Below are 22,136 nucleotides of genomic sequence, written 5' to 3'. Positions count from 1 at the left end.
TTATAATGCTGCTCTACATTTCACATCCGTAGATAACCAACGTGCTGGAAAATGTGTGCATTTCTTCAAATTACGGAGATACAACAAAGCGTCAAATCTTTGTTACAATGTACACAGCAAGCTACGGGAGGAAGCGCATTGGGAACGGTCAAGCATGCAAAAAAGCATTTTACTATATAATTTCATCGTCAGGTTAGAAGGTTTAGCCAACCAGTACTCATGTTAACAAAATAATGTAACACTTTATTTTTGCATACGGCTATTTTACAATACCCAAGACATCCTATGAATCATGAAACACGTTACATAAACAAAACGAATGATTACTCAATAGCGATAGTGGGAAACCATTAATGTATTTTTAAATCATTGTTAAAATCTATGCTAGCAACCGGTGCCCTGCTGTTATGTTGCACCAAAGAGAAGAACAGGAGAGGATGAACAATAAAAGTGAACACGAACACAGAAAACAAGCAAGTGAAAGCAACAGCGCAGAGAAAAGGAGCAAGCCAACCTAAAAACACTTACGAAATGCTGCAAGTAAAAGATGAAAATAGGCTGAGACAGGTAGCAGGAGCAGAGGAAGGTCACTCCCAAAACTAGCATTGGCAAAGCTAATAGGCCTTGGGGGATGGGATAGGGGTTGGCAGGATCCACTTGTCAATGAGATGATGCCCAAAAGCAAGGCCGCTGGAGGGGAGAGAGGAGAGTTAAGGAAAACCTAAAAACCGAATCAAGACTAGGCCTGGGTGTAGTTCGTGGAGTTTTTTTTTGCAGAGTTTTATATAGCGTGAACTTGACCCGAATCCAATCAGGTATCAGAGCGCTTTACACAGCAACATTTACGTTACATGAGGACACACATTCATTTTTTTTGTTAGGCACGGGGAGATTAAGTGATTTGCCCAGAATCACAGGATGTTTAGCGTCATTACCGAGACTCTAACCCAGTTCCCCCAGGTCCGAGGTCGAGAGCCCTAACCGTTAGGCCAACTCCTCTACCCTTTTGTTTTGCTACGCGGAGCTTCGCAGTTTGTGCTGGTATTCCTGCAGCTCGGGTAGAAATTCTACCCGAGCAGCAGCTCGCGCACTTACCGTTCACGGAAAAAACTCCGCTGCACATCGCGAAGCAGAGTTTTCTGCACTCTGCAAGCTCCACCCAGGCCTAATCAAGACCTGCAAACACTGTTAAAGGCTGGACGAGCTAAGCAAAGGTCATAGAAGATTTATTATAAGAGTATGGAAAACATGTGTGCATGAAATTGCCAGAAAAAGCATACCATCTGTCACAATCTGTGTTCTGTCTCCAAGCACAGGCAGCATGCATGTGGAGATTATAAAAGACAGACTACATGCACAGTTTGTAAACAGGGATAACAATGCTGCTTGTATGTACAGGCCGTCTACATTTGCTGTTTTTAAGTAAGTCTACATGTTTTTCTTGTAAGCAGAGACAGTCTACATGTGGTGAATGTAAACAGAGAGACAACACATGCTGTGTGTAAACAAGGATTACAGTTTTTGTAAACATTGCTATGCTCTATATGAGCAAAAAAACTGTATAAGCTAGGGTTTGTGTTACAAAGTAGAGCTTTTGAAAGACACATGAGAAAATGTTAGGAAATGCGTGGTTATTTTTTTAACATTAAAGTTTGGTAGGAGAAGGGTGAAAACAGAGAAGGCTGGAAACTATGGCATTTTAATGGAGCGCTTTACATAAACAAAACAAAAAAGTTCCCAATAAGTAGACATTTGTGGAAGGATAACAGGAGCCAATAGGACAGATAGAAAACAGACTAAGCTTCATGGGAGGAACAAACAGGAACTAGACGAGCTAAAACAAATAAAACCATCACAGAGAAAGCAAGAAAATAAAAGTGAGAAAACAAAATTTTATGGAAATCTTTGGATGGAATGCTTTTACAGGTCAGCTAGCACCATGTCCCCAGTAAGTCGTTTGCAACCAGAAAACTCTGCTCTCTGGCAGTTGGGACTTAAAAATAAAGCAGTACTTGGTCCATGTTCAAGGGACGTGAGAAGCACAGGAACAAAAAGTGCAGCTAGCACGCTCCAACTAAACAGGAGCCAGTAATTAAGACTGATAAAGAGGCAAACCAATGATATGCCATGAGCAGGTTCTAAGATCCTTGTAAGTAAATAAAATGTCCTGCAAACAACAGCTCTTGAGCTGTCTCAGGCAAGATCTAAAAATAGGAGAGGCAACAATAAGAAGTATTAAGCAAAGATGAATTTTTCATGCCAGATTTTAAGGAAGTAGAAACAACATTATGTGCATGCGAAGATGGTGCTATATATGGTATTTTAAGAAGCACTAAAATTAGGCCAACAGTCTGTCCACTGCTAGGCTACTCCTAGACCACTCTAGCCAGGTCAGCTGACGATCTCAAGAGTTGAAAGCAAAAGGTAATGGCTGGACACGTGTGTAGGCAAATTCGAGAGCTTTAGGCTATGCTCAAAGGAAGGAGTAACATCAAGGAAAAGTACGAAAATGCTGGAGCAGATGTCCCCTGACGTGCATTCTTAAGTTCAGCTCACAGTATTAATTATAAATGCAAAGTGGAATGGATACATGTGGATGTACTTAGTTTGGTACAGTACAAGATGGTGGGCGAGGACAGCTTCCCCAGATAGAGTTGTTTGGGCTTTTTTTTTTTTTACACAACATTTGGAGTTTGTGGTATTTTCTGTGTCAATAGAGAGTGTCCGTATTCTTACAATATGATCTGCTTTTAACAGTGTGAATCATGATGCTTTATACTTTCACTTTGAATGAGGAACATCATTTAGGACCATGGTGCATTCCAAGGAATAGTGTGCGGGAATCGTAGAACTAGCTCTATGACAGGATTGAGGTGGAGTAATAAAGTGTGAATGTGTGAAAGAAATAGACGCGTGGACAGCCAATTTTTCTATTAAGTGGTGAAATCAGTGCATGTTCCTTTGTGGTTTTCAATAAAATGTCATACGTTTGTTTTCAGTACTAAAATAAATTGTGCACCATGTCACCATTTCTGGAGCAAAATGATGGGTGCTGCTTCCCATTAGGAAATAAATCACTGCACATTACATTCTCTCGTTGGGTTAAATAGGGCCCATTCGGAGCTCCTAAATGTCCTGTGCCATATGCGTCTAGCTAATCCAGCCCAGGTCTGTCTTGTACATTCTGATACATGTAGTCATGAACTAACAATTGAGAAACAGGAGTACAAATGACAGGATAAAGAAAAAAAAAAAAAAAAACTTAAAAGCTCGTCATCCATAAAATTTGAAAACGTAAAGGCTCTGCGCTCCCTCTACATAAGGCCTAAGCAATGAAGCCCAAGATGGTGTATAGAGTTACAATCTTGACTTCACAAGCAAAATGCATCCTGTTTGTAGAAAGGCCTTGGGGTTTGGGCGAGTCAATCTTAAAAACAAATTCTAGTTACTTGTGATTAGTGTGCGCCAGTCAAAACCAAGAGGTGATAATTCCAGGTAGTAGTGCAGCTTGTGTGGAAGCTTTTCTGGATAGTAAAGAGAAATGCCTGCAGCACGTCTTCTAAAACCTTACTGATTTCTGCCGCATCGGGCACAGCCCTGCTGCTGGGAAGCTAGAATGGGAATTGGGGGGCTGAGTGAGACGGCGCTAATACCCGACCGTTGGAACAAACTTTTTGAGGGCTTCTATTTCACAAGTGCAACGCTCAAATAATTACTGGAAAACGGTGTCACTTTAAACTATACAATAGCACAACCGATTTATAAATTGCATGTTTACCCTTGGGACAAATTTATACTGAATAACAAGCGTTTATCGTTACCCACGGCTGGATAAACCCGTCAGGATTTGTACCTGTGACCAGGGCTTTAAGTGGGAGGTAAAAACTTGGGGAGAGCTTCTCAAAGGGGCATGGCCAATGTAATTAATGGGCGTGTCTTAAAACACTAAGCAAATAATCTGTGCTTAGCATAGTGTGCCGCCCGACTGGTATTTTGCTGCTTCTGTCATTGCATCCAGATATATAATACAACAAATAATATTACACCTGCAGCTAGCCGAAACTACTGGCTTGGTCAATGGTCGTTAATTGTATAAGCAGCAACTATGACTTTGTTGAATATAATATGACAATCCTTCAGTTCTGAAGTGACAAGACTCTGAAGAACTTTAACGAGTCTCTTCGAAGTTACCCCAAAGGCAGTGAAGGGTGGTACTGCTGCAGAGTTAAGGCTTTTTTTTTTCACCTGGAGGGTAATGGTAAACATGGAGAGCCCGATAGGGACCAGTCTCGACACCTGCTTTTTAGAACAGCTGGAGCTCAGCACCGGCAGGACCCAGTCCACTTAAAGGCCTGCGCGGGACCATGGTTTAACACGGGTTTCTATAGTGGATGCATTAGTCCACTAAGCAACCAGAACTGGCATTCCATTACTCAGAGAAGGCAACCACTACTCGTTCTCCTCTAAGCGGAGATTCGTTTCCACTACTAAACAAACCCGCAGAGCGATTTACAGGTCGGCTCGCTTCACAGTCACCTGGTGAAGGACCGATGTCACACAGCTGCAAGGGTAGGTAGTCAGGTGGAAATCTTAACACTAAGTTTCCAGTTTGTCTTTGGAGACTGTAAGCAGCTGATATAACCATTAAGCAGTGTCAAAACACCCCTGAACATCGGAAGTTTTTTTTTTATTTAGGTGGGGGTAGGGGTGAGGCTTGATGTGTGCATAAGTGCCTCTCAGGCAATACTCAGCATGAGCCCCTTCCCCTCCAAGAACAGCCCCCCCCACCCCACAGCGATTTTTTAGGTCTCGCTGAGCCAGCACGCATGCGCTGCTCAGAGAGCATTTAGTATACGGGTTTTCAAAGTGCTACCCACATGATTTCAGACCTGAAGCTTGAGTGCACAATGGTGTGCACAGCTGCTGCTCGCACTCCCTCCTCCCTTCTCCCTTCTCCCCCCTCCCTTTTTGTCAGCTTTCATCAGGCTCCTCTGCTGCTGGCATTCCCCCCTCCCTTCTTGCCCAGCCCTTCTTGTCACATCGACTTGCACTCATCCCTCCTTTCTCCCCTTTCGGCCGCTTTGATGTTCTCAGTGAGCCGCGCTGCCAATGTAATCTCCTTGGTTTTACAGCAGCGCTCTTGTTCTCCCGACAGAGAATGTGCGTTATTTTCGCGAGGTACTAGGCACGTTCTGTGTATTGCTGTTTTACCCAAGCTAAACTCGTGCTTTGTTATTTTTCTGCACTCACATTACTGTACTTATTTTTCTTGGGCAGAATGATGAGCGTTATTTTTCGACAGTCAATGTACCACCTGTGAGTGCTTTTACATGTTTACACTCACCGAAGTGTAACCGTGGTGCGAGTTCTTCTCGTTCTCTGTCTCTCTCTATGTGTATTCATCTATGTAGTCCATTTTTCGTTTTTTTTGTACCTCAGACCGGATAAATGAGTGTTATAATATTTTACTGCGATCACAGCGTTGCCTGTATGTTATTCATTTTGTGGAGAGTGCCTGGGTATTGCTGTTCGATCGCACGCAGTGGAAACATCTTGTTGACCTTTTTTGCGATGGTTTTTAACACAACGCACCAGTCAACTGCAACAACGTTTCTATAGTTCTAAGGAAGACTATCATGTAAGCAACCTGGAAGCCAGCCTTGCTATATGGGCCACGAGACATAACTACTCATTTATTGCTTTGAGCACGGACACGAAATCCCACTCAGTTCTCACATCCCGACCAACACAAAAAAGTGAAGCCCTTTAACCGGCCATCACCACAGAAACTGAGCGCTACTACCCTCAAATAATCACGGAAACTGAGCAATTTACCCTTCTGTGCCACAAAAACAGAGGCATACTACTCACCCACCCAACCACACATATGTAAATGGAACACCCACTCCCCACCACCAGAAACAAAACATACCACTACATATACCGTGCCCCCACTGTCAAAGCCATCACGCCGCCACAGAAACGGCCACCTATTTACCCACATTGCCAAAGAAAGAGTCCCTCTCTGTCACCACCACAACTATCACAGTTATAGTACACTACATGAAAAAGCGCTTCGACGCCTAGTCAGGGGTACTAAGCGTTATATATAAATGCAATTACAATACATACTTCTCTCCGCCATTACTAAAAAAACACCACTGCAAACCTACCAGAAAGGGAACACCCCACTGCCACCTCCCAATAGAAACAGCGCCACTACCCACCTACTTCCACCTCGAACAGAGCCCCACAACATACCGACCAGCACCACTGACAGAGAAGCCTACTTCCACTTCACTGCAGAAACACATTCACTATCAACCTCACCACCAAAGAAAATATGAATCCACTACTATCCACCACAACAAAGCCCCCATCACCAACAATCATGAAACAAAACCCTCGCAACCCACCGACTAAAACCATGAAACAGAGCCTACACAGCCAGTCCCGCAGAAAGATCGCCGTATACCACAAAAACAAAACGGCAACAATACTACAGATGCACCCTTACAACCCTACCTCAACACAAGCACACACACATCTTATTTTTCAGCAACTATTTGGGGTGCGTGACATCTATGGCAAATTACCTAACAAGCGAGCGCTGCTCTTTGTGTGAGATATTGGTGACGTGCCGTTTGTATCTATTTTATCAGAATACAGATTTACTGCTCTGCTTCTTATTATGATTCATGGTTCACACACACACACACACACACACACACACACTGTTTTTGTATCATTCTATATCACAAAGAAGGGGTTGGAACAGAAACTTGTTCCTCACAGACAACAAACAGAGCAACTTTGTTTTCATCGGGCACAGGCTGCGCCCTGACAGGAAGAGGGTTTGATACCTGCTCACACACTCTTTGTTTCTATCACAGCGACGAGTGGGTCATTACTTGACCTCAAAGCCGCGACTTGAGGGTTTCAGTCGCTTTTGTGTTCAGTCAGACCTCGATGCCTGGCCTTTGGTATGTGTTTAGCGGAAGCTTGAATTGCAGGCTGGCGTTTACCGGTCACAAGTGTATTTTTTAAGTGGCTGCGTTTGTAGAGCTCTAGCAGCATCGTGTTCCAGAATCTGATGCATGTGTGTACACTTTTATGAATGCTGATCAGAACTGCATTGAAATAAACTAAGTTAAACCTACAATGACTTGCAAAGTGCCCTTGGTGGCTGAAACAAGAATATATGAATTCTGCAAAAAATCTGCAATAAAAGGCTTCACCTGACACCCACCAACATGCATCCAAACCAGACCCCATGGTCGTTTTTTATCTGATGAGGTAATAATACCAGTAGGGCATCTTTTTTAAATTCTGTAAAAAATGTGTCCTTAAAGAGGTGTGAAACCCCTTAGAACCGTTTGGCTGGATTGCGGTGTACTCTGCAAGCAGAGCAATGGGTGTTCTTTCAGGACGTCTTCGACCCAGTGGAGTACCCCAGACCATCACATTGGCAGGCTTACATCTGCGAGCCCCCAAACTAGCTGGATGTACAGTAAGCTGCCAACAATCACTCGGCTTGTTTGTTGCTGCTCAAACAGGCAACAGGCTCACTGCTAATGCGAAAGCATCCGAACAAAAGGCGTCACAGGTGCAGCACGTTCAGCAAACAAACCAAAATAATTTTGGGGCGGAGAGTCCCATGAATATTTCTCAAACTGGGTACATTAACAAAACAATTATTAATAAAGCACGTGGTTCGATAACGCCATGACGGGTTCTGTTGAGCTGATAGTTATTGGGGAGACCTGCGTAGAATTCACCAGACCCAAAGATAGCTACATTGGGATGCAATAGATATTAAATATTTTCTGGTACGTTGTTTTATCAACAATGGGTTTTTTTTCTCCCTAAAACAGGAAGGTGTTTATTTGTACATTTATCTGTATCTGCCATTAGGCATTGAGGTTGCCTCATTTTGGTAGCAAAAAATTACAAATAGAATAACAAATGTGTGTGTGGTGGCCTTAGCTACCTCTTCTTCCTCTTTTAAAAGAGTATGTTGTTTTCAGGAGTTGTTTTGCAGCGGTTATTGATCTCACAAGCTGCTCCACAGGGAAGGTATTGAATTCGGGCATTCCATGAAGTGTGTTGTAGACAATCATCCACAAATGGGCCAGGGTTCACGAATTATCAGTTTTTAAAACTACAACAGCACCTTAGAATGAATAATGATATTACAACGATGTTGAATGGTCATGACAAGAATGAACAACGAGGCTATAGAATTAGTCTGTTGTAGCCTCCAGGGTCCTTAAGATGACATCTTTGCGCCCCAAAACACAGTTAAGCATTATGCATTTTTATGTTAGAACGGAAAAAAGTTCTATGCTTCTTATTGGTTGGAAATAGTTATTGACAAAATTAACGGCTGTAGGGTTTAGTGGTTAATTAACATCACCCAAATCTCAAGACTCAATTATTGAGCGGTAAGTCGCAATAACCCCACAGTGACGTTTTAACGAATTACCGTTTAATTCGGTTTAGTATAAAGTACCTTTTTTATCAGACATTCCTTTTATTGACTTCAGATTGGCTACTGTGGAGTGTGTTATTTAGCTGTCTATAGTGTAAGAAAATATTAACATTTAATTCAATGGTTATGCTGCTTTGGTAAAGGTGTTATCTTTAATTGTCCTAGTTTTTAAGAACACTGTGTTTTTTGAGGGAGGGTGAGTCCCCTTTGGATACTCCACGTAGGAGAGTGGGTCCCCTTTGGAGACTTCACGTAACAACGCCATCAGACTGCACAGAACGTTTTGCTAACGCTTTATGGGTTGGGGACTGCCCGACCCACAGGATCTACACGAGTTATTAAATCTCCCCGTGCCTAAAAAAAAAACTAAAATGAACATATCCTTCTATAATGTAACATGTGCTCAGATAAAGCGCTCTGATGCCTTCCAGCAATATTCGCGCTACATTAAACAGCAAAACAAACAAGCATTGGCATAGCCAATAGGTCTCACTTTTGGGACCTTATAAGTGTGTAGCCATGCAACAGTTGATGTTGTTGCACCAAGGATATTGTGCTGCATAACTAAATACTTATAAGGTCCCAAAGGCGAGACCTATAGGCTATGCCAATTCTTGTTTTTTAAGTTGGCAGAGCTGCATTTCATGTCCTGACGAATACGAAGAATGATCATTTTTCATTACTGAATAGAACGGAAGTATGTTTTGAAAATAACACACAGTTTAAACAAACTGGAGTGCTAACAATAAAATACATCTATATTATTTAAAATAACACCACTAATGTAATGTCTCAGGACGATCATGTCCGTAAATGAAAGTAATTTGTCACTGCATAAGCAATTAAAGAGGTTTGCAATTGTTCCAAGACTATTTCTATACCATTACTGTGTAACGTCTCTTCCTTCCTACACTGACATAACCGCTTTACTCTCCATTAGAAGGTGACACATGATATAAGGCAATGAAATATTACTCACGAACACACTGAAAACATGCAAATGTCATTATGTCACACATAGACTGAAAACTTGGTAACTTTGGACAGTGCAGGGGTGGGGTGCCGCGCAGAAGGAATACCTTCTACCAGTCAGATCCACCAGTTGCATGTCCCCGTCTCAATACCTCAAGGAATTGTAAATTGTTTGGACACGGGTCCATGTAAACATGTTTGGACACAAGTCTCATGTAAACAAAAAGTCCAGGGCCGAATTACTTAAATCACAAACTGATGGCACTTTGACATTTTCTCACCGATTGTAGAATATTTCATCGTTATGAGAAACCACACGCGCAACTGACAGAAGACATGAGTGACAGCACCTCTAATGTTTTCAACTCTGAAGACATATCGTAACAGTAAGAGTTCTTCATTAGACTGCGTTTACATGCAAATTACAACATGTACATTACACAATGAGCACCTCTCCGGTGCCTACCTTTAGTTACGGGCGCCATCCGCACTGTAAAAGCAGCAGAAACCTCTTCCAAATATTCTTTTATATCACAATCAATAAACAGAACGCAGATCCGGCAAGATGGCGATCTTTAAATTTGGCGCTAAAGCATTGAAGCGAACTACAGATCAGACCGCCCCTTAAAGCAGGAAACTAGAACACTTCCAGTGAATACAGCTCCTGCGCTGCCCTGTGAGGATAAACTGTCTTACATTAGACATAAAAGAAAGACTAAATTAACAAGGTTCACGGGAGGGTGCATTTATCTGTATTTAGCAAGCAGGGGGGTTGTGGACTTGACTGCTCGGTTTAGGGGCCTTTTATAGGCCTAATACGTAGGGCAGGGTAACGAGCCTGTCCCTAATGTGGTTGCCGCCCCCTGTTTATACCAGAGTACCGACAATTTTCCGTCATAGTAGCACAGAACATACAATACTCGTCATTTTGATAGACAGTTGTATACGCATCAAACCTTTTTCAGTATTACAATTGCGTATTCAATAATATGCTGTCCCCTTTCTCACTAATAGAAGCTAAAACGGATGTAGAAATCTCGTTCTATTGAGCGTGCCGTATACGCGCCATCGTGGATGTTAAGGGAGTATTCACTCTCAAAGATGGCCGCTCCAAACACTTTTTACAAGAAAGATTGTCGTCTTCTATCGCCACGATTTCTACTGAAGTTCGACGGTCATGGCTTTCCATCCTGGTCACGTGACTCAAATTCTGTTCGCTTGCCGATTGAATTACCCAGGGCATTACGTTCAATGGACCTCGAGTGACATTGTTTTGTTCCATCATGAGTAAAAAAAGCCAAGTATCGTTTGTGCGTCCCGCTGAACCAGCCTTCCTGACAAAATTCAAGAAAGACGTGGGGTTTAAAGAGGGGCCTAACGTGGATACTAAGGTGAGTATTGTTGGGGAAGTAGAGATCTGCGAAAGGAGGTGAGTTTTAACATGGGTCAGCACGAAACGTAACATAGGTAACAAGCATTTGCAATGCATTAGGTCTCGCATTTACGCGAGTTTGAGCTATTGGCATTGTAAATGACAGTGCCAATAGGCATTGTTATTTGCAATGTCAATAGCTCAAACTCGCGTAAACGCGAGACCTAATGCATTGCAAATGCTTGTTGGTTTGGCTTGTCAGCACAGCTGTCTGCCAGTCCTATTAGTGCCACTTCTTTCAAACATACAAACAGTGCACTATGGCTCCGCCCAGAGGACCAAGGATGTCTCTCTCCTCTCTGAGTGGTTGTTTGGTGTTTTCCAGCCTCCTATGGAGTGCTTGCATTCAATGCACGTTGGAATATTGCACATCTCAGAAGTGCACTAAATCGACACACATTAAATTCTTTGCCATGCATGCATTGTATAATGGAATTTTTTTTTAATTTGATTTCTCACTTTTGTAATATTTGAGTTTGGATTAGCTCTTTTCCAGCAGGAGAGCGCCATACACTGATAAACGTGCATTGGCAAATCCAATAAGTCTGACTTTAAGGTGCCAACACAGTCGTATGGAAAGGATGTTTACATACTTTAGGACATTGAAGCCAGAACCCTTGGCTCTGCTAATGCTTGCTATTAAATGACTGACTTAGATGCCCACACTAAAAGCCTGGGCCTCCTCAGATGTGACAAATCTCACACACAAATCTTTAGAGCACCCACGTGTTTATTGGGGTTACTATAAGCGGCCCTTCCAAGGGCTGGAAGGAACTGGGGACTTGGGCGCCTCCCTTATCAGGGCCGGACTTTCAAAAGAGTCACACTAGGATGTGAAACCGGAAGAGGTAACCAGAGAGGAGGGGGGAGGGAGGCAAGGATGACGCGCCAAGGATCGAAAGGCATATGTCTAACAGTGTGTCCCCCACCCCCCCCCCCCCCCAAACACCCGCATGGAAATGTGGATAACATGGGGTGGAGGAAAAGTAAAGAAGGAAGAACACGGGGAGAATAAAGGAGGAAAGGCGAGAGGAATGAAGGAAATGGAGGGAAGGATGAATATTTAAGGGGAGAAAAGGAAGGAGAGAGATAAGGAAGGAGGGGGATATAACGGGGAGCGAAGGCGGGACAAGGAGCAAGAGAAGAGAGGGGAGGGAGTAATAAAGGAAAATAGACACGGGGACAAAGAAAAGGAGAAGAGGTGGAGAACAGACGATTGGGAAGAGGAGGAATGGAGGGGGAAGAGAGAAAGGGGAGATAAAGAAAATGGCAGAAGGATGAGAAATGGGAGGGGAAACTGGAGGAACAGGAAGGAATAAATGAAAGGCGAGGAAGGGGTGAACGCTGCACATAGAGGAAAGACAGGAGGAGACACGAGGGAGAGGAAAGGAAGCAGCAGGGGCGTAAGAAGGAAAGGCTCTACGGACTTTGTGAGTGGGAAAGAAAAGAAGTGAGGAGAAGGGAAGGACAGGCGTGAGGAGGAACAAGAAAGACGAAAGTGAAAGTAGAAAATGAAGATGGTAAAGAACAAGGGTGAAAAGAAGAAAGGTGGGAAGGAAGCGGAGGGAATGTTGGGGAGAAGGAGGGACTAACGGCAAAGGCATGAAAAGCTATGAAGAGGGAATGGAAAAGATAATGTGCAAGATGGTGGCTGTGAGTGACATCAAATGGCCGAGAGTAAAGCTTGCGCTGTCTATGACGTCACTTAGAACCACGAGCTGAATAACACCCCCATTATTCACAGTTGCTATCGGTAATTTTATTTTGTATATTGAAGCTAACGAGGAGGGAGTAGGAGGGGGGAGTGGGGGCGGGCACAGTGGTGCGGGCCGCAGTTGTAAAAGGCAGAGAGAGGGTGAGATTGAGAAAGGGAAAGATAGGGATCAAAGGAAACAAGGACGACACCTAGCTAGACAATAACAAGCAAGAAGGGGGTGGCAAATGGTGTGCACTTTGATGTCCTCAGTGGCCACGCGGCTCACTGAGGACATCAAAGCGGCCGTGAAAATGATCAGGCAGTGCTTTTCAGGCTGCCAAATGGTGTGCGCGCCCGGCGCACATGCACTGTATTTGGAGGCCTGAAAAGCTACTGTTTGCACTTCCAAAACTCGCTTACTATAAGTCTCGCCCGAGCAGCGCTAAAGCGCTGGCTCAGACGAGACCTAAAAAGCCTAAGAAAGAGGAAAGCCAAGTCGACATTAACACAGGGAGACATTGCACAAGGACAAGGAGTGGAATAGTGACTCGAGATTATAACCCACATGAACCAGCGGTACGCTTCGGGCGGCAGGGGGAAGAAGTATAAAGAAGGAGCATGAAATAATGTGGCACGAAAACGACTCTCGTACATGTAAAGGGGATAAAAACAAGGAAGCGAAGATGAAGGAGGTAAAGGGACACTAACGTTCACGTATGTTGTGAGTGAAAGATTTATGCTCTTTATTCCATGGCTCAAACCCGGGCATCAGCAACACATCTTTCCTCTTCAACCGTGTCTCCCATTCTGCCAACCACCCCATGTCCCCACATTCCAGCACTCCTGCATAGTGAACAGTCTAAGCATAGCGCACATTACCATCTCCCGATCCCCATGCTTTAAACGCATATCTTCCCCATTTAATATTAATAAAAAAATTGCTAACATAGGTAAATGAATCAACTATGCAAGTTTAAAAGAAATAAGACACAGCACAATAATACTCAAAGAATATGTTGCTATAAACTATGCAGAAATTTATATGTAAGTTTAAATAAGATGAGACAACTGAAGGACTAAGTATTGACTAGACTGAATACAACATTCTTTATCCCTGTAGTACTTAATTACTACGAAGTCACCAAAGCGTCCAGCTTTTACAATTGTTCTTCCTGTCCTATACATCATAGGTTCTGATTTCCCCCAGAATCTGTTGCACACATTTCTTGGGTTTTCCTGGGTACCATTGCATGATTCTCCCCACTCTGGGTTCCCCTGGATCCTGTCGTATGAATTTCCTCTCTCTCGAGCCATTATCATCGACCCAATCATATCTTTTTGCGCTAGAACAAAGGTCCTTCTTCCTTGTGTATCCACTGTTATTTCCCTCTTTTAAATATTGACAATCCTTTTAGCGTGCCAGACCTTACCATCACTCAACAATGCTGAGTTGCACAAGATTTCTTAAACTCGTAAGAAATCGGAAAACCTGCTCTCACCCTCCCTGACCAGTCTGCCTTTTTTCACTTAAACAAAATCTCCAACCTTGAGGTAGACTTTTTTTTTTTTTCACACCGTGTGGAGAATCATATCTATGTTTATACTTCATTTGGTTCACTTTCATCCGTTTCTTTACCACCATGGGTGACCAATCCACCTTTCCTATGTAAGATCCGCCCGACCTACTACCAAACTAGCGTTCACGAAGAAGCTATCGGTATTCTCCCTCGCTGCAGATCAGGACATCTGTTCTCAAAACGAGACGCCTGTTATCTACACAGTATCAGTCCAAAGCACCCTTCAGCGTACTGCTGACCCGTGTAATACAGCATAAGAATCTTGCTGCATTAAGAAAATATCCTGAATTTATGAATGAATACCCGGTCAGTCCCAATCAATTGATCTCCATACCTGAAAAGCCATCCAAAAAATAGAACAGGTTCCAAGATCATCGCTAGCATTACCCTGCAACGTTTTTCAGCCACTATGAAATTATATTACCTATAGCACTGCACCATTTATCAGGCTGTTTATGCTATCTCCTGACAACTCCTTCATTTGCTATTCACACGCTAGACTGCCTTTTGAAGAATTGTGGCTTTTCCTGACGAAGGCGTACTTTTCGCCGAAACGCGCGTAGAAGACTAACCATATGGCCACTGATCTGTTTTAATTTTTTACTGTTGTTTGATGAATATTATTACATTGATTGATTGTTTATATTATGTATAAATGCACTGTTAAATTGCTTTTTTTTATTGATTTGGTTTTTGATTCTGTGAGAATCATATTAACAATAAACACTAATGTGAATTCCTTTTAAAAAAATCTGTTTTGGCTATACTATTTGGACACATCTTAAATATCAACCCAGTAATTACGTCAATTGCCTAGGAAGTTACTATTGCATTGTACAACATTCTTTATCCCTGTAGTACTTAATTACTACGAAGTCACCAAAGCGTCCAGCTTTTACAATTGTTCTTCCAGTCCTATACATCATAGGTTCTGATTTCCCCCAGAATCTGTTGCACACATTTCTTGGGTTTTCCTGGGTACCATTGCATGATTCTCCCCACTCTGGGTTCCCCTGGATCCTGTCGTATGAATTTCCTCTCTCTCGAGCCATTATCATCGACCCAATCATATCTTTTTGCGCTAGAACAAAGGTCCTTCTTCCTTGTGTATCCACTGTTATTTCCCTCTTTTAAATATTGACAATCCTTTTAGCGTGCCAAACCTTACCATCACTCAACAATGCTGAGTTGCACAAGATTTTTTAAACTCGTAAGAAATCGGAAAACCTGCTCTCATCCTCCCTGACCAGTCTGCCTTTTTTCACTTAAACAAAATCTCCAACCTTGAGGTAGACTTTTTTTTTTCTTCACACCGTGTGGAGAATCATATCTATGTTTATACTTCATTTGGTTCACTTTCATCCGTTTCTTTACCACCATGGGTGACCAATCCACCTTTCCTATGTAACTAACCCATTTTGCCGTTGGTACGAGAAGTTCTACCCCTCATCAATTCAAGCAGACTATGTGCTGTTGAGTCCCAGCGAGTAATCCTATAGGCTCCTATTGTTTTTTTAAAATTCCTCCTCCCAATTCATGTTATTGCTGTTTGCCAACTCAATGATTCATTTAATCACCCTATTGAAATGTTCCGCACCGTCTTTCTTTTGTGGTGATAAAGGGCAGTAGTTTTATACTCCATACCAGTTGTCACCATGAGTTTTTTGAAAACAGAAATAAATTGTCCTCCATTATCACTCACAAGGACTTTGGGCAACAATTCTCTACAAAAAAAGTCTTCTAAAAATGTGACCACTTCCTCTGCATCTGCTTTCCTTACTATTTTGATTTCAGGCTATTTAGAGAAGTGGTCTATGGCTACCAAAATGAGTTTATAGTTCCCATACCAATCCTGTACTGGACTAAATACATCCATGCCTATCCTCTCCCATGGCATGCAAGAACCTCCTCAGGATGTAAGGGTGTATTCAATGTAACCCTGGCCTTACCCGAGTTCAAACATTTTACACACTCTCTCACAATCCTTTCAATTCCTCTATCAGCACCTGCCCACCAATAAGATTGCTTAACTCTTGCTTTACTTTGTACAATCCTCAAGTGACCCTCATGACACAAGGTCATAACTTTCCCATGTAAGATCCTGAATGGGATATGAATTTCCCAAAATACAATAAATTCCTTCTCTAAAACCTTGTTCTCTGGCCATCCTTCCTTAACATACTCCATGATTTTAGTAAGAGTAGTATCTTGTGGAAAGCCAACCATGTTTTAGCATCCATGATCTCTAGCTCCTCAGGAAGCAGTATTAATACCATACATTCATCCAATTCACTACTGGTATTCTCATTTATAGTTCATGGCAATCTACTTAAAAAATCAACAATTTAGTTATGAGCCCCTGGAACATAAGACTTCATACACATAATCCAATAATTGCATAGACAGCCTGGTTATCCTTTGTGAAACATTGTTAAAACCATGCAACGTAAGAACCTTAGTCAAAGGTTTGTGATCGCTCCTCACTACCTCAAAATAACTGCGTTAAATGTAGGCGCCAAAGCTCGTGAAGCGAACGCAAAAACCTGTTCAGTTCCATCTCCTTGAACCTGGGATAACACTGCTCTGAGTCCCTTGCAACTAGCATCAGTGGTGATGATGTTTTTGCAATTAGAATCAAAGCCGTGCAATGCTGGAGCCCTACGAATTTTATTTTTCTGATGCTGTTGAAAGCTTTTTGACACCCTTCTGACCACACACATTTACAGCCTTTTTTTTAATAACTGCCTAATCAGGTACATCTTTTTGGAAACATATACAAATTTGGAATAGAATTCGACCAATCCTGAAAAGGAACAGACTTCATGTTTACTTTGGGGTATCAGAGCTTTCTTTTTGGCCTCTACTAGTTCTGTCTTGAGTTTGATGCCTTTAGAACTAATCTCATACCCCAAGTATGTAACTTTGCTCCTTGCAAAATATGCCTTTAGACATTTCAGCTGTTTAATCCATACTCCTTTAGAATCCTTAACACCTTTCTCAACTCCTCATGTTCTGCCCTATCTTTGCCCATTATTAAAATGTCATCTTGAAAGAATATGACTTTTCCTCTTTTTTGAAACAACTGGTACATTAACCTCTGAAACATGGCAGAGGCCAGCCCGAATGGTACTCTAAAAGCATCAAATTAAGATAATAAAAGTAGTGAGATGCCTGCTCTCTTCATGTAAAAGTACTCGGTGATACGCAGAGCTTAGATCAATAGTGGAAAACCACCCCATTCCCTTTGTTACAGAAAGAAGCTCAATGTGGTGTAAAGTAAACATCCACAAACATGTGTTTATTTAATTCCCTTAAATCCACATATAAACGGACACGTTTTAGGAAAGTGGCTCTGTATATACTGTTCCCAAATAGGTACAGTGTGTACAGAGTCCACAGTCCCTAGAGGTTTGGCAGAGGCTAAAGTTAGATATAACCTTACTCTCTAAAGTGGTAGCTTGGTCGAGCAGTAAGGCAGTATCAGAGGACAGTGTAAAGCATTTGTTGTACACACTCAGTCAGCAAATGGTCTCACACACTCAAGAACTGAACTCTAGGCCAATGGTTTGTATATAAAAATATATGGTTGTTTTATTTTAGTACCAACAATGGGTATCAAAAATATACTTTCTCAGAATGAGATGATTTAGTTAAATACTTTGCAATAGGCAATTGACTTTTGAATGCAATAGTTACAGTTTGTTGGAATAGGCAACACAATTTCAAACACAATAATACATTGAGCTCAATGGGAATTTTAAGTTAAATGCAATTGATTACTTTCAGGATTACTTTTCTAACTCCAGGACTGGACCATAGGTTCAGTCCTGGGACAGTTCTTGGAAACAAGTGAGTAAATACGTTTTAGTTACTGTTGTGATTTTTAACCAATGTTTTGGTATTTTAAAAGTTGACTCTTAAAAACTTTTTCTAATCAAATTATCATGGTTATCCTATGGGAGGAAATTCACTTAGCAGGTAAGTGGGTTTACGGTTACTTTTTCGGGTTCATTGTTGGATCCTGGATCCAGCACTAGTATACCACCTGTAAGCAGTTGACAGAATGCGTTTAGGTTATACAGGCGATTTTTAACAAATATTTGTAAGTTTGTAAAATCGAGACTTAGAAGAAATTTCACAGAAAAACAGCCAATGGTTTCCTATGGAAAAAAATTGAGTTAGCGGTAAGTATGGTTTGTAATTACTTTTCAGGGTCAGTTCTGGGCACCAAGATCCAGCACTGGGATCTCTCCTAATAGCAGGTGAGTATTTCCGTTTTCGTTACTCTGTTGATTTTAGGTGAATATTAAGTTTAGAAACTCCACACTTAAAAGAAATTTCAAGTGAAACCAGTCAATGTTACCCTATGGAAGAAAAGTGAGTTATCGGCTTTTGGGTAAGTACTCGACTGGCAGAGTTAAGGTTCTGGGCATAGACTCAGGAGTCTCCCAGGGTCAGGTAAGTACAGTTGTTACACCCTCAGCGGCACAGGGGCAGCCGGGTGCAGAGTGAGTTAGGCCCAATGTTATCCTGTGGAAGGCAGGGGGCCATGGGTTGGTGGCTGTTGGCTAGCAGGCCATGCGGCTGTGGGAGCTGGGCTCCTGGTCACTTGCTCAGGGCAAATGGGGAAGTAGGTAGGAGTAGAGGTTGCACAGTCAGGGGCACTCAGGCGGCTGGGTGCAGGATGCTTTTGAGCCTTCGGGCGCTCAATGGATTGCAATGAAGAAGCTCAAGAACAAACAAAGGCTGCAAGCTCGGGGACGAAGATTCTTCAGGTGTGACCACCACTTCGAGAGGTAAGTTGGGTAGTTGGAGGATAGGTAGGTACCCAGGAGTTGGGCACAGGAGGGCGCCGGTGCAGAGGTGCCTTTTTAGTGTTGGGAAATCTTACCCTCTGTTGATCGCGTTTGGGGGGGGGGGGTGGGGAGGTCCCTGGTTATGAGGCTGCAGGCATCAGGAGCGTCGAGGTGGGTCCTTGGGTGCCGGATTAGGGGTCACAGTCGCCGGGGGGACGTTCTCGTGGTATTTGTCCACTCCAGCACAGGCCAGGCTTGGCGGGTGCAGAGTGTGCAGGGTTCGCGGTTCCTGGCTGATGCCAGGGGTCAGTTACTTGCTTTGAGCAGTGCCACTGCTTGTGGGAGTCCCAGATGCTCAGTCACAAGGTAGCCAGGTCCTCCGGGGTTTGTGAGGTTGCTGGCCACGAGAGATGCAGGATTTAGCAGGAGCAGGTTTGAGGGTCAACAGGCCGGTAGGGCTGGGGCCAAAGCAGTTGGTGTCTTCCTCGTTTTAGCAGCTGCACTGCAGGTCTTCTTTCTTCTTGATCTTCTTTGCTATTTCGGAATCTGGATCTAAGGTAGGAAGGTTCAGGGTGCCCCTAAATACTACATTTAGGGGCGTTACAGGTAGGTAAAGGGCAGGGACCACTGGGTCCCTGCCCTGGGGTGGGTACACCCCCTATCCTGCCACTCTCCTGTGGGAGGGGGGCAGTGGCCTAGTCCTGATTGGGCAGGGCTCCCCATCTTCAAGATTGCGAGAGCCCGGAGATGTGCTTCACGTCGCCTCCCCCGCCTGAGGGGTGGGAATGGCCGAGGCTGGCACACCCCCTGTCCTTCCTTGGGGTTTCCGGACAGTCTTCCCGCCAGAGTTGGGGGTTTAGAACCGGTAGGGGCCAGTTGCTGAGTACAGCAAGTGGCCTGGAGAAGCTCACAAAGGCGGCATGGCTTTGAAGCTGAGGACACCTAGCACCTCGCCCAGGATGTGCATTGTTGCAGGCCCAGGAGAGCGGATGGCTCTCTTCCAAGGGGTCCAGCAACATGTCTGCTGTGTGGCAGCCTAGGCAGCCCCTCAGACTAGACGTGGATTGTAGGTTTGGTCCAGGGGGCATCTCTAAGATGCCCTCTGTCGTGCAGTGTACATTAAATCCTGCACTGGCATCCGTGCGGGTTTAATGTGCTGAGAAGTTTGATACCAAACTTCTCAGTCTTCAGTGGAGCCATCATGGTGCTGTGGAGTTTGTTTTTGAAGATCTCCCAGCACCATATACTCTTAAATGGCAGCACTGCACTTACAGTGCCCAGGAATGGACCTTGGTATTGTAGGGGCACAGGGCTCATGCTCCTGTACCCACACCACTGGCATAGGGCACCCAGCTAGATGGGTGGCTAATGTATGCCGGGCAGTGTATGTTGTGGGCATGGCTCACAGGGATGTTTGCCATGTCGACTCTGTTTTGTCCTATACCCAGTCACTCAGCCTGCAAGGGCAATGTGGTTGTGTCAGGTCAGGGTACAGGGCCTCTAAGGGTGGCACAATAAGTGCTGCAGCCCATAGAGACCTTCCCTGGTCACAAGGCCCTGGGTACCTAGTGTACCATTTACCAGGGGCTCACATGTGGCCAGGGTTTGCCAATTTGGGTTTTAGGTTTCAGCACAGTTTTTGGGGAAGGAACATAGGCCCTGGGCACCTGATTGGCAGGAGCCCAGGGCACACTCGGTCACAGTACATTCAGCAATTCAGCAAAAAGTGGCGGCATACCATGCAAGAAAGCTGGCACTTTCTCACACACGTCCACTAGCCTTCCGTGCTACCACCAAGGGGGCTACACTGTCCGATGATTCTACATGTTCAGTTATGCCATATTCCACCAATCTGTTAAATTCTTGGGTTACTTCCTCCTTGACGCTATGGGGAACATTTCTCACTTTATGGATACTGGGACACGCACCCATTTTTTAACTCAATCCTGCGAACAAATCCTTTTAATTTTCTCACTTTACCAGAAAATGCAGATGGAAATTCCTTCTCTAATGCGTGTACTTCTTGTTTGACCAACAACACAGGTTTGGAACTATTGGGATCCAATTATATGCCTAACTCTCCTTGGTCCCACCATCCCAGAACTAATAGTCCATTTTCTGCAACGTACATTTTACAGTCCGTCTCCTTGCCTATGAATTCGAAAAGCAGTTTAGGGAACCCAAGAAGATTTATATTTTCTTCTGTGAATCTTTGGAGACTAATGTCCGGTTCTTCTAAAGTAGGGCCTATTTTAGGTACAAAATGTTTCGCCCATACCTTTTTATTAACAATGGTATACAGTGACCCGGAGTCTGCTACAAACTCTACATGTACTTCTCCTGCCACCGTATCACAAATAGGTTTCTTCCTATTATGATCGTTCATCTCCATCACCTCATTTTGAACACCTAACACTTGGGGACCCTGTTTCTCTGTGTCCGAGAGATCACCTTGATCATACTCTTCCACAACACACTTGATTACCTTGGATTTATGAATTATCAAAGGTGGAAATATAATTCACAAAGTACTCTTTCCGCTCCTCCCATTTAGAGGTAAATTCCCCTTCTGTTATTCATAAATGTCTGAGGCGAGTGTAGATTCATATTAGCCATGGTATCCTGCTATGCTTCTTATTACAGAATAAGTCAATTTAAATGTGAAATCAACCCGTATATGCAAAATTGTTCCCAAGACTTAGTCACTTAAGTCACTGGTGTGCGTATCACTGTATGAGCAATGAGCAACACATGTAAAATTATTGGTGTGCGCGTCTCTGTTCACAGAGAACCACTTGCGAGCTTTAAATACTTAAATACTTGAAGTATATGAAAACAATTCTTATAGTCACTAGCGCGGGTTGAAAACGTAAGGTCCTCCAAGTTACTGCAGTGAGCTTCACCTTTTTTTAAATGTAAGCGCGCTTGAGAATCCTGGTGTGCATGTCGCCGTTCAATGAGGAACCATTGACTCACATTAATTAATAGGTGTGCATGTCACCAGTCCCTGGAATTACTGGCATTTGAGAAAATTGTGACATGCGTTGAAAATCTGGTGTGCATGTCACCGCTCCCTTGTATCTCTGATGCGTGTTATATGCCTTCTTTAGTTTCACTGACGCACAAACCAGCATGGTGTGTATATTATCATGAATGAAGGGAAAATGCCTTG

The 22,136-nt window shown here is 43.3% G+C and overlaps 2 protein-coding genes across 2 annotated transcripts in view; one reads left to right on the top strand and one right to left on the bottom strand.

Annotated features, from left to right (window-relative positions):
• KIF15 (kinesin family member 15) overlaps positions 1-10,084 on the bottom strand; it is a 322,611-nt gene extending 312,527 nt beyond the window's left edge. Inside the window, exon 1 of the mRNA XM_085631096.1 lies at positions 9,930-10,084. Coding sequence (XP_085487222.1) covers positions 9,930-9,948 — 19 coding nt within the window. The 5' untranslated portion in view covers positions 9,949-10,084. The remainder of the gene's footprint in view (positions 1-9,929) is intronic.
• A 111-nt stretch (positions 10,085-10,195) lies between these two features.
• KIAA1143 (KIAA1143 ortholog) overlaps positions 10,196-22,136 on the top strand; it is a 56,601-nt gene continuing 44,660 nt past the window's right edge. Inside the window, exon 1 of the mRNA XM_085631573.1 lies at positions 10,196-10,854. Within this exon, the coding sequence (XP_085487699.1) occupies positions 10,747-10,854 (108 nt within the window). The 5' untranslated portion in view covers positions 10,196-10,746. The remainder of the gene's footprint in view (positions 10,855-22,136) is intronic.

This window comes from Triturus cristatus, chromosome 10, assembly GCF_964204655.1.
Source record: "Triturus cristatus chromosome 10, aTriCri1.1, whole genome shotgun sequence".
NCBI lineage: Eukaryota > Metazoa > Chordata > Amphibia > Caudata > Salamandridae > Triturus > Triturus cristatus.
This window is presented reverse-complemented; position numbering and strand designations above follow the sequence as displayed.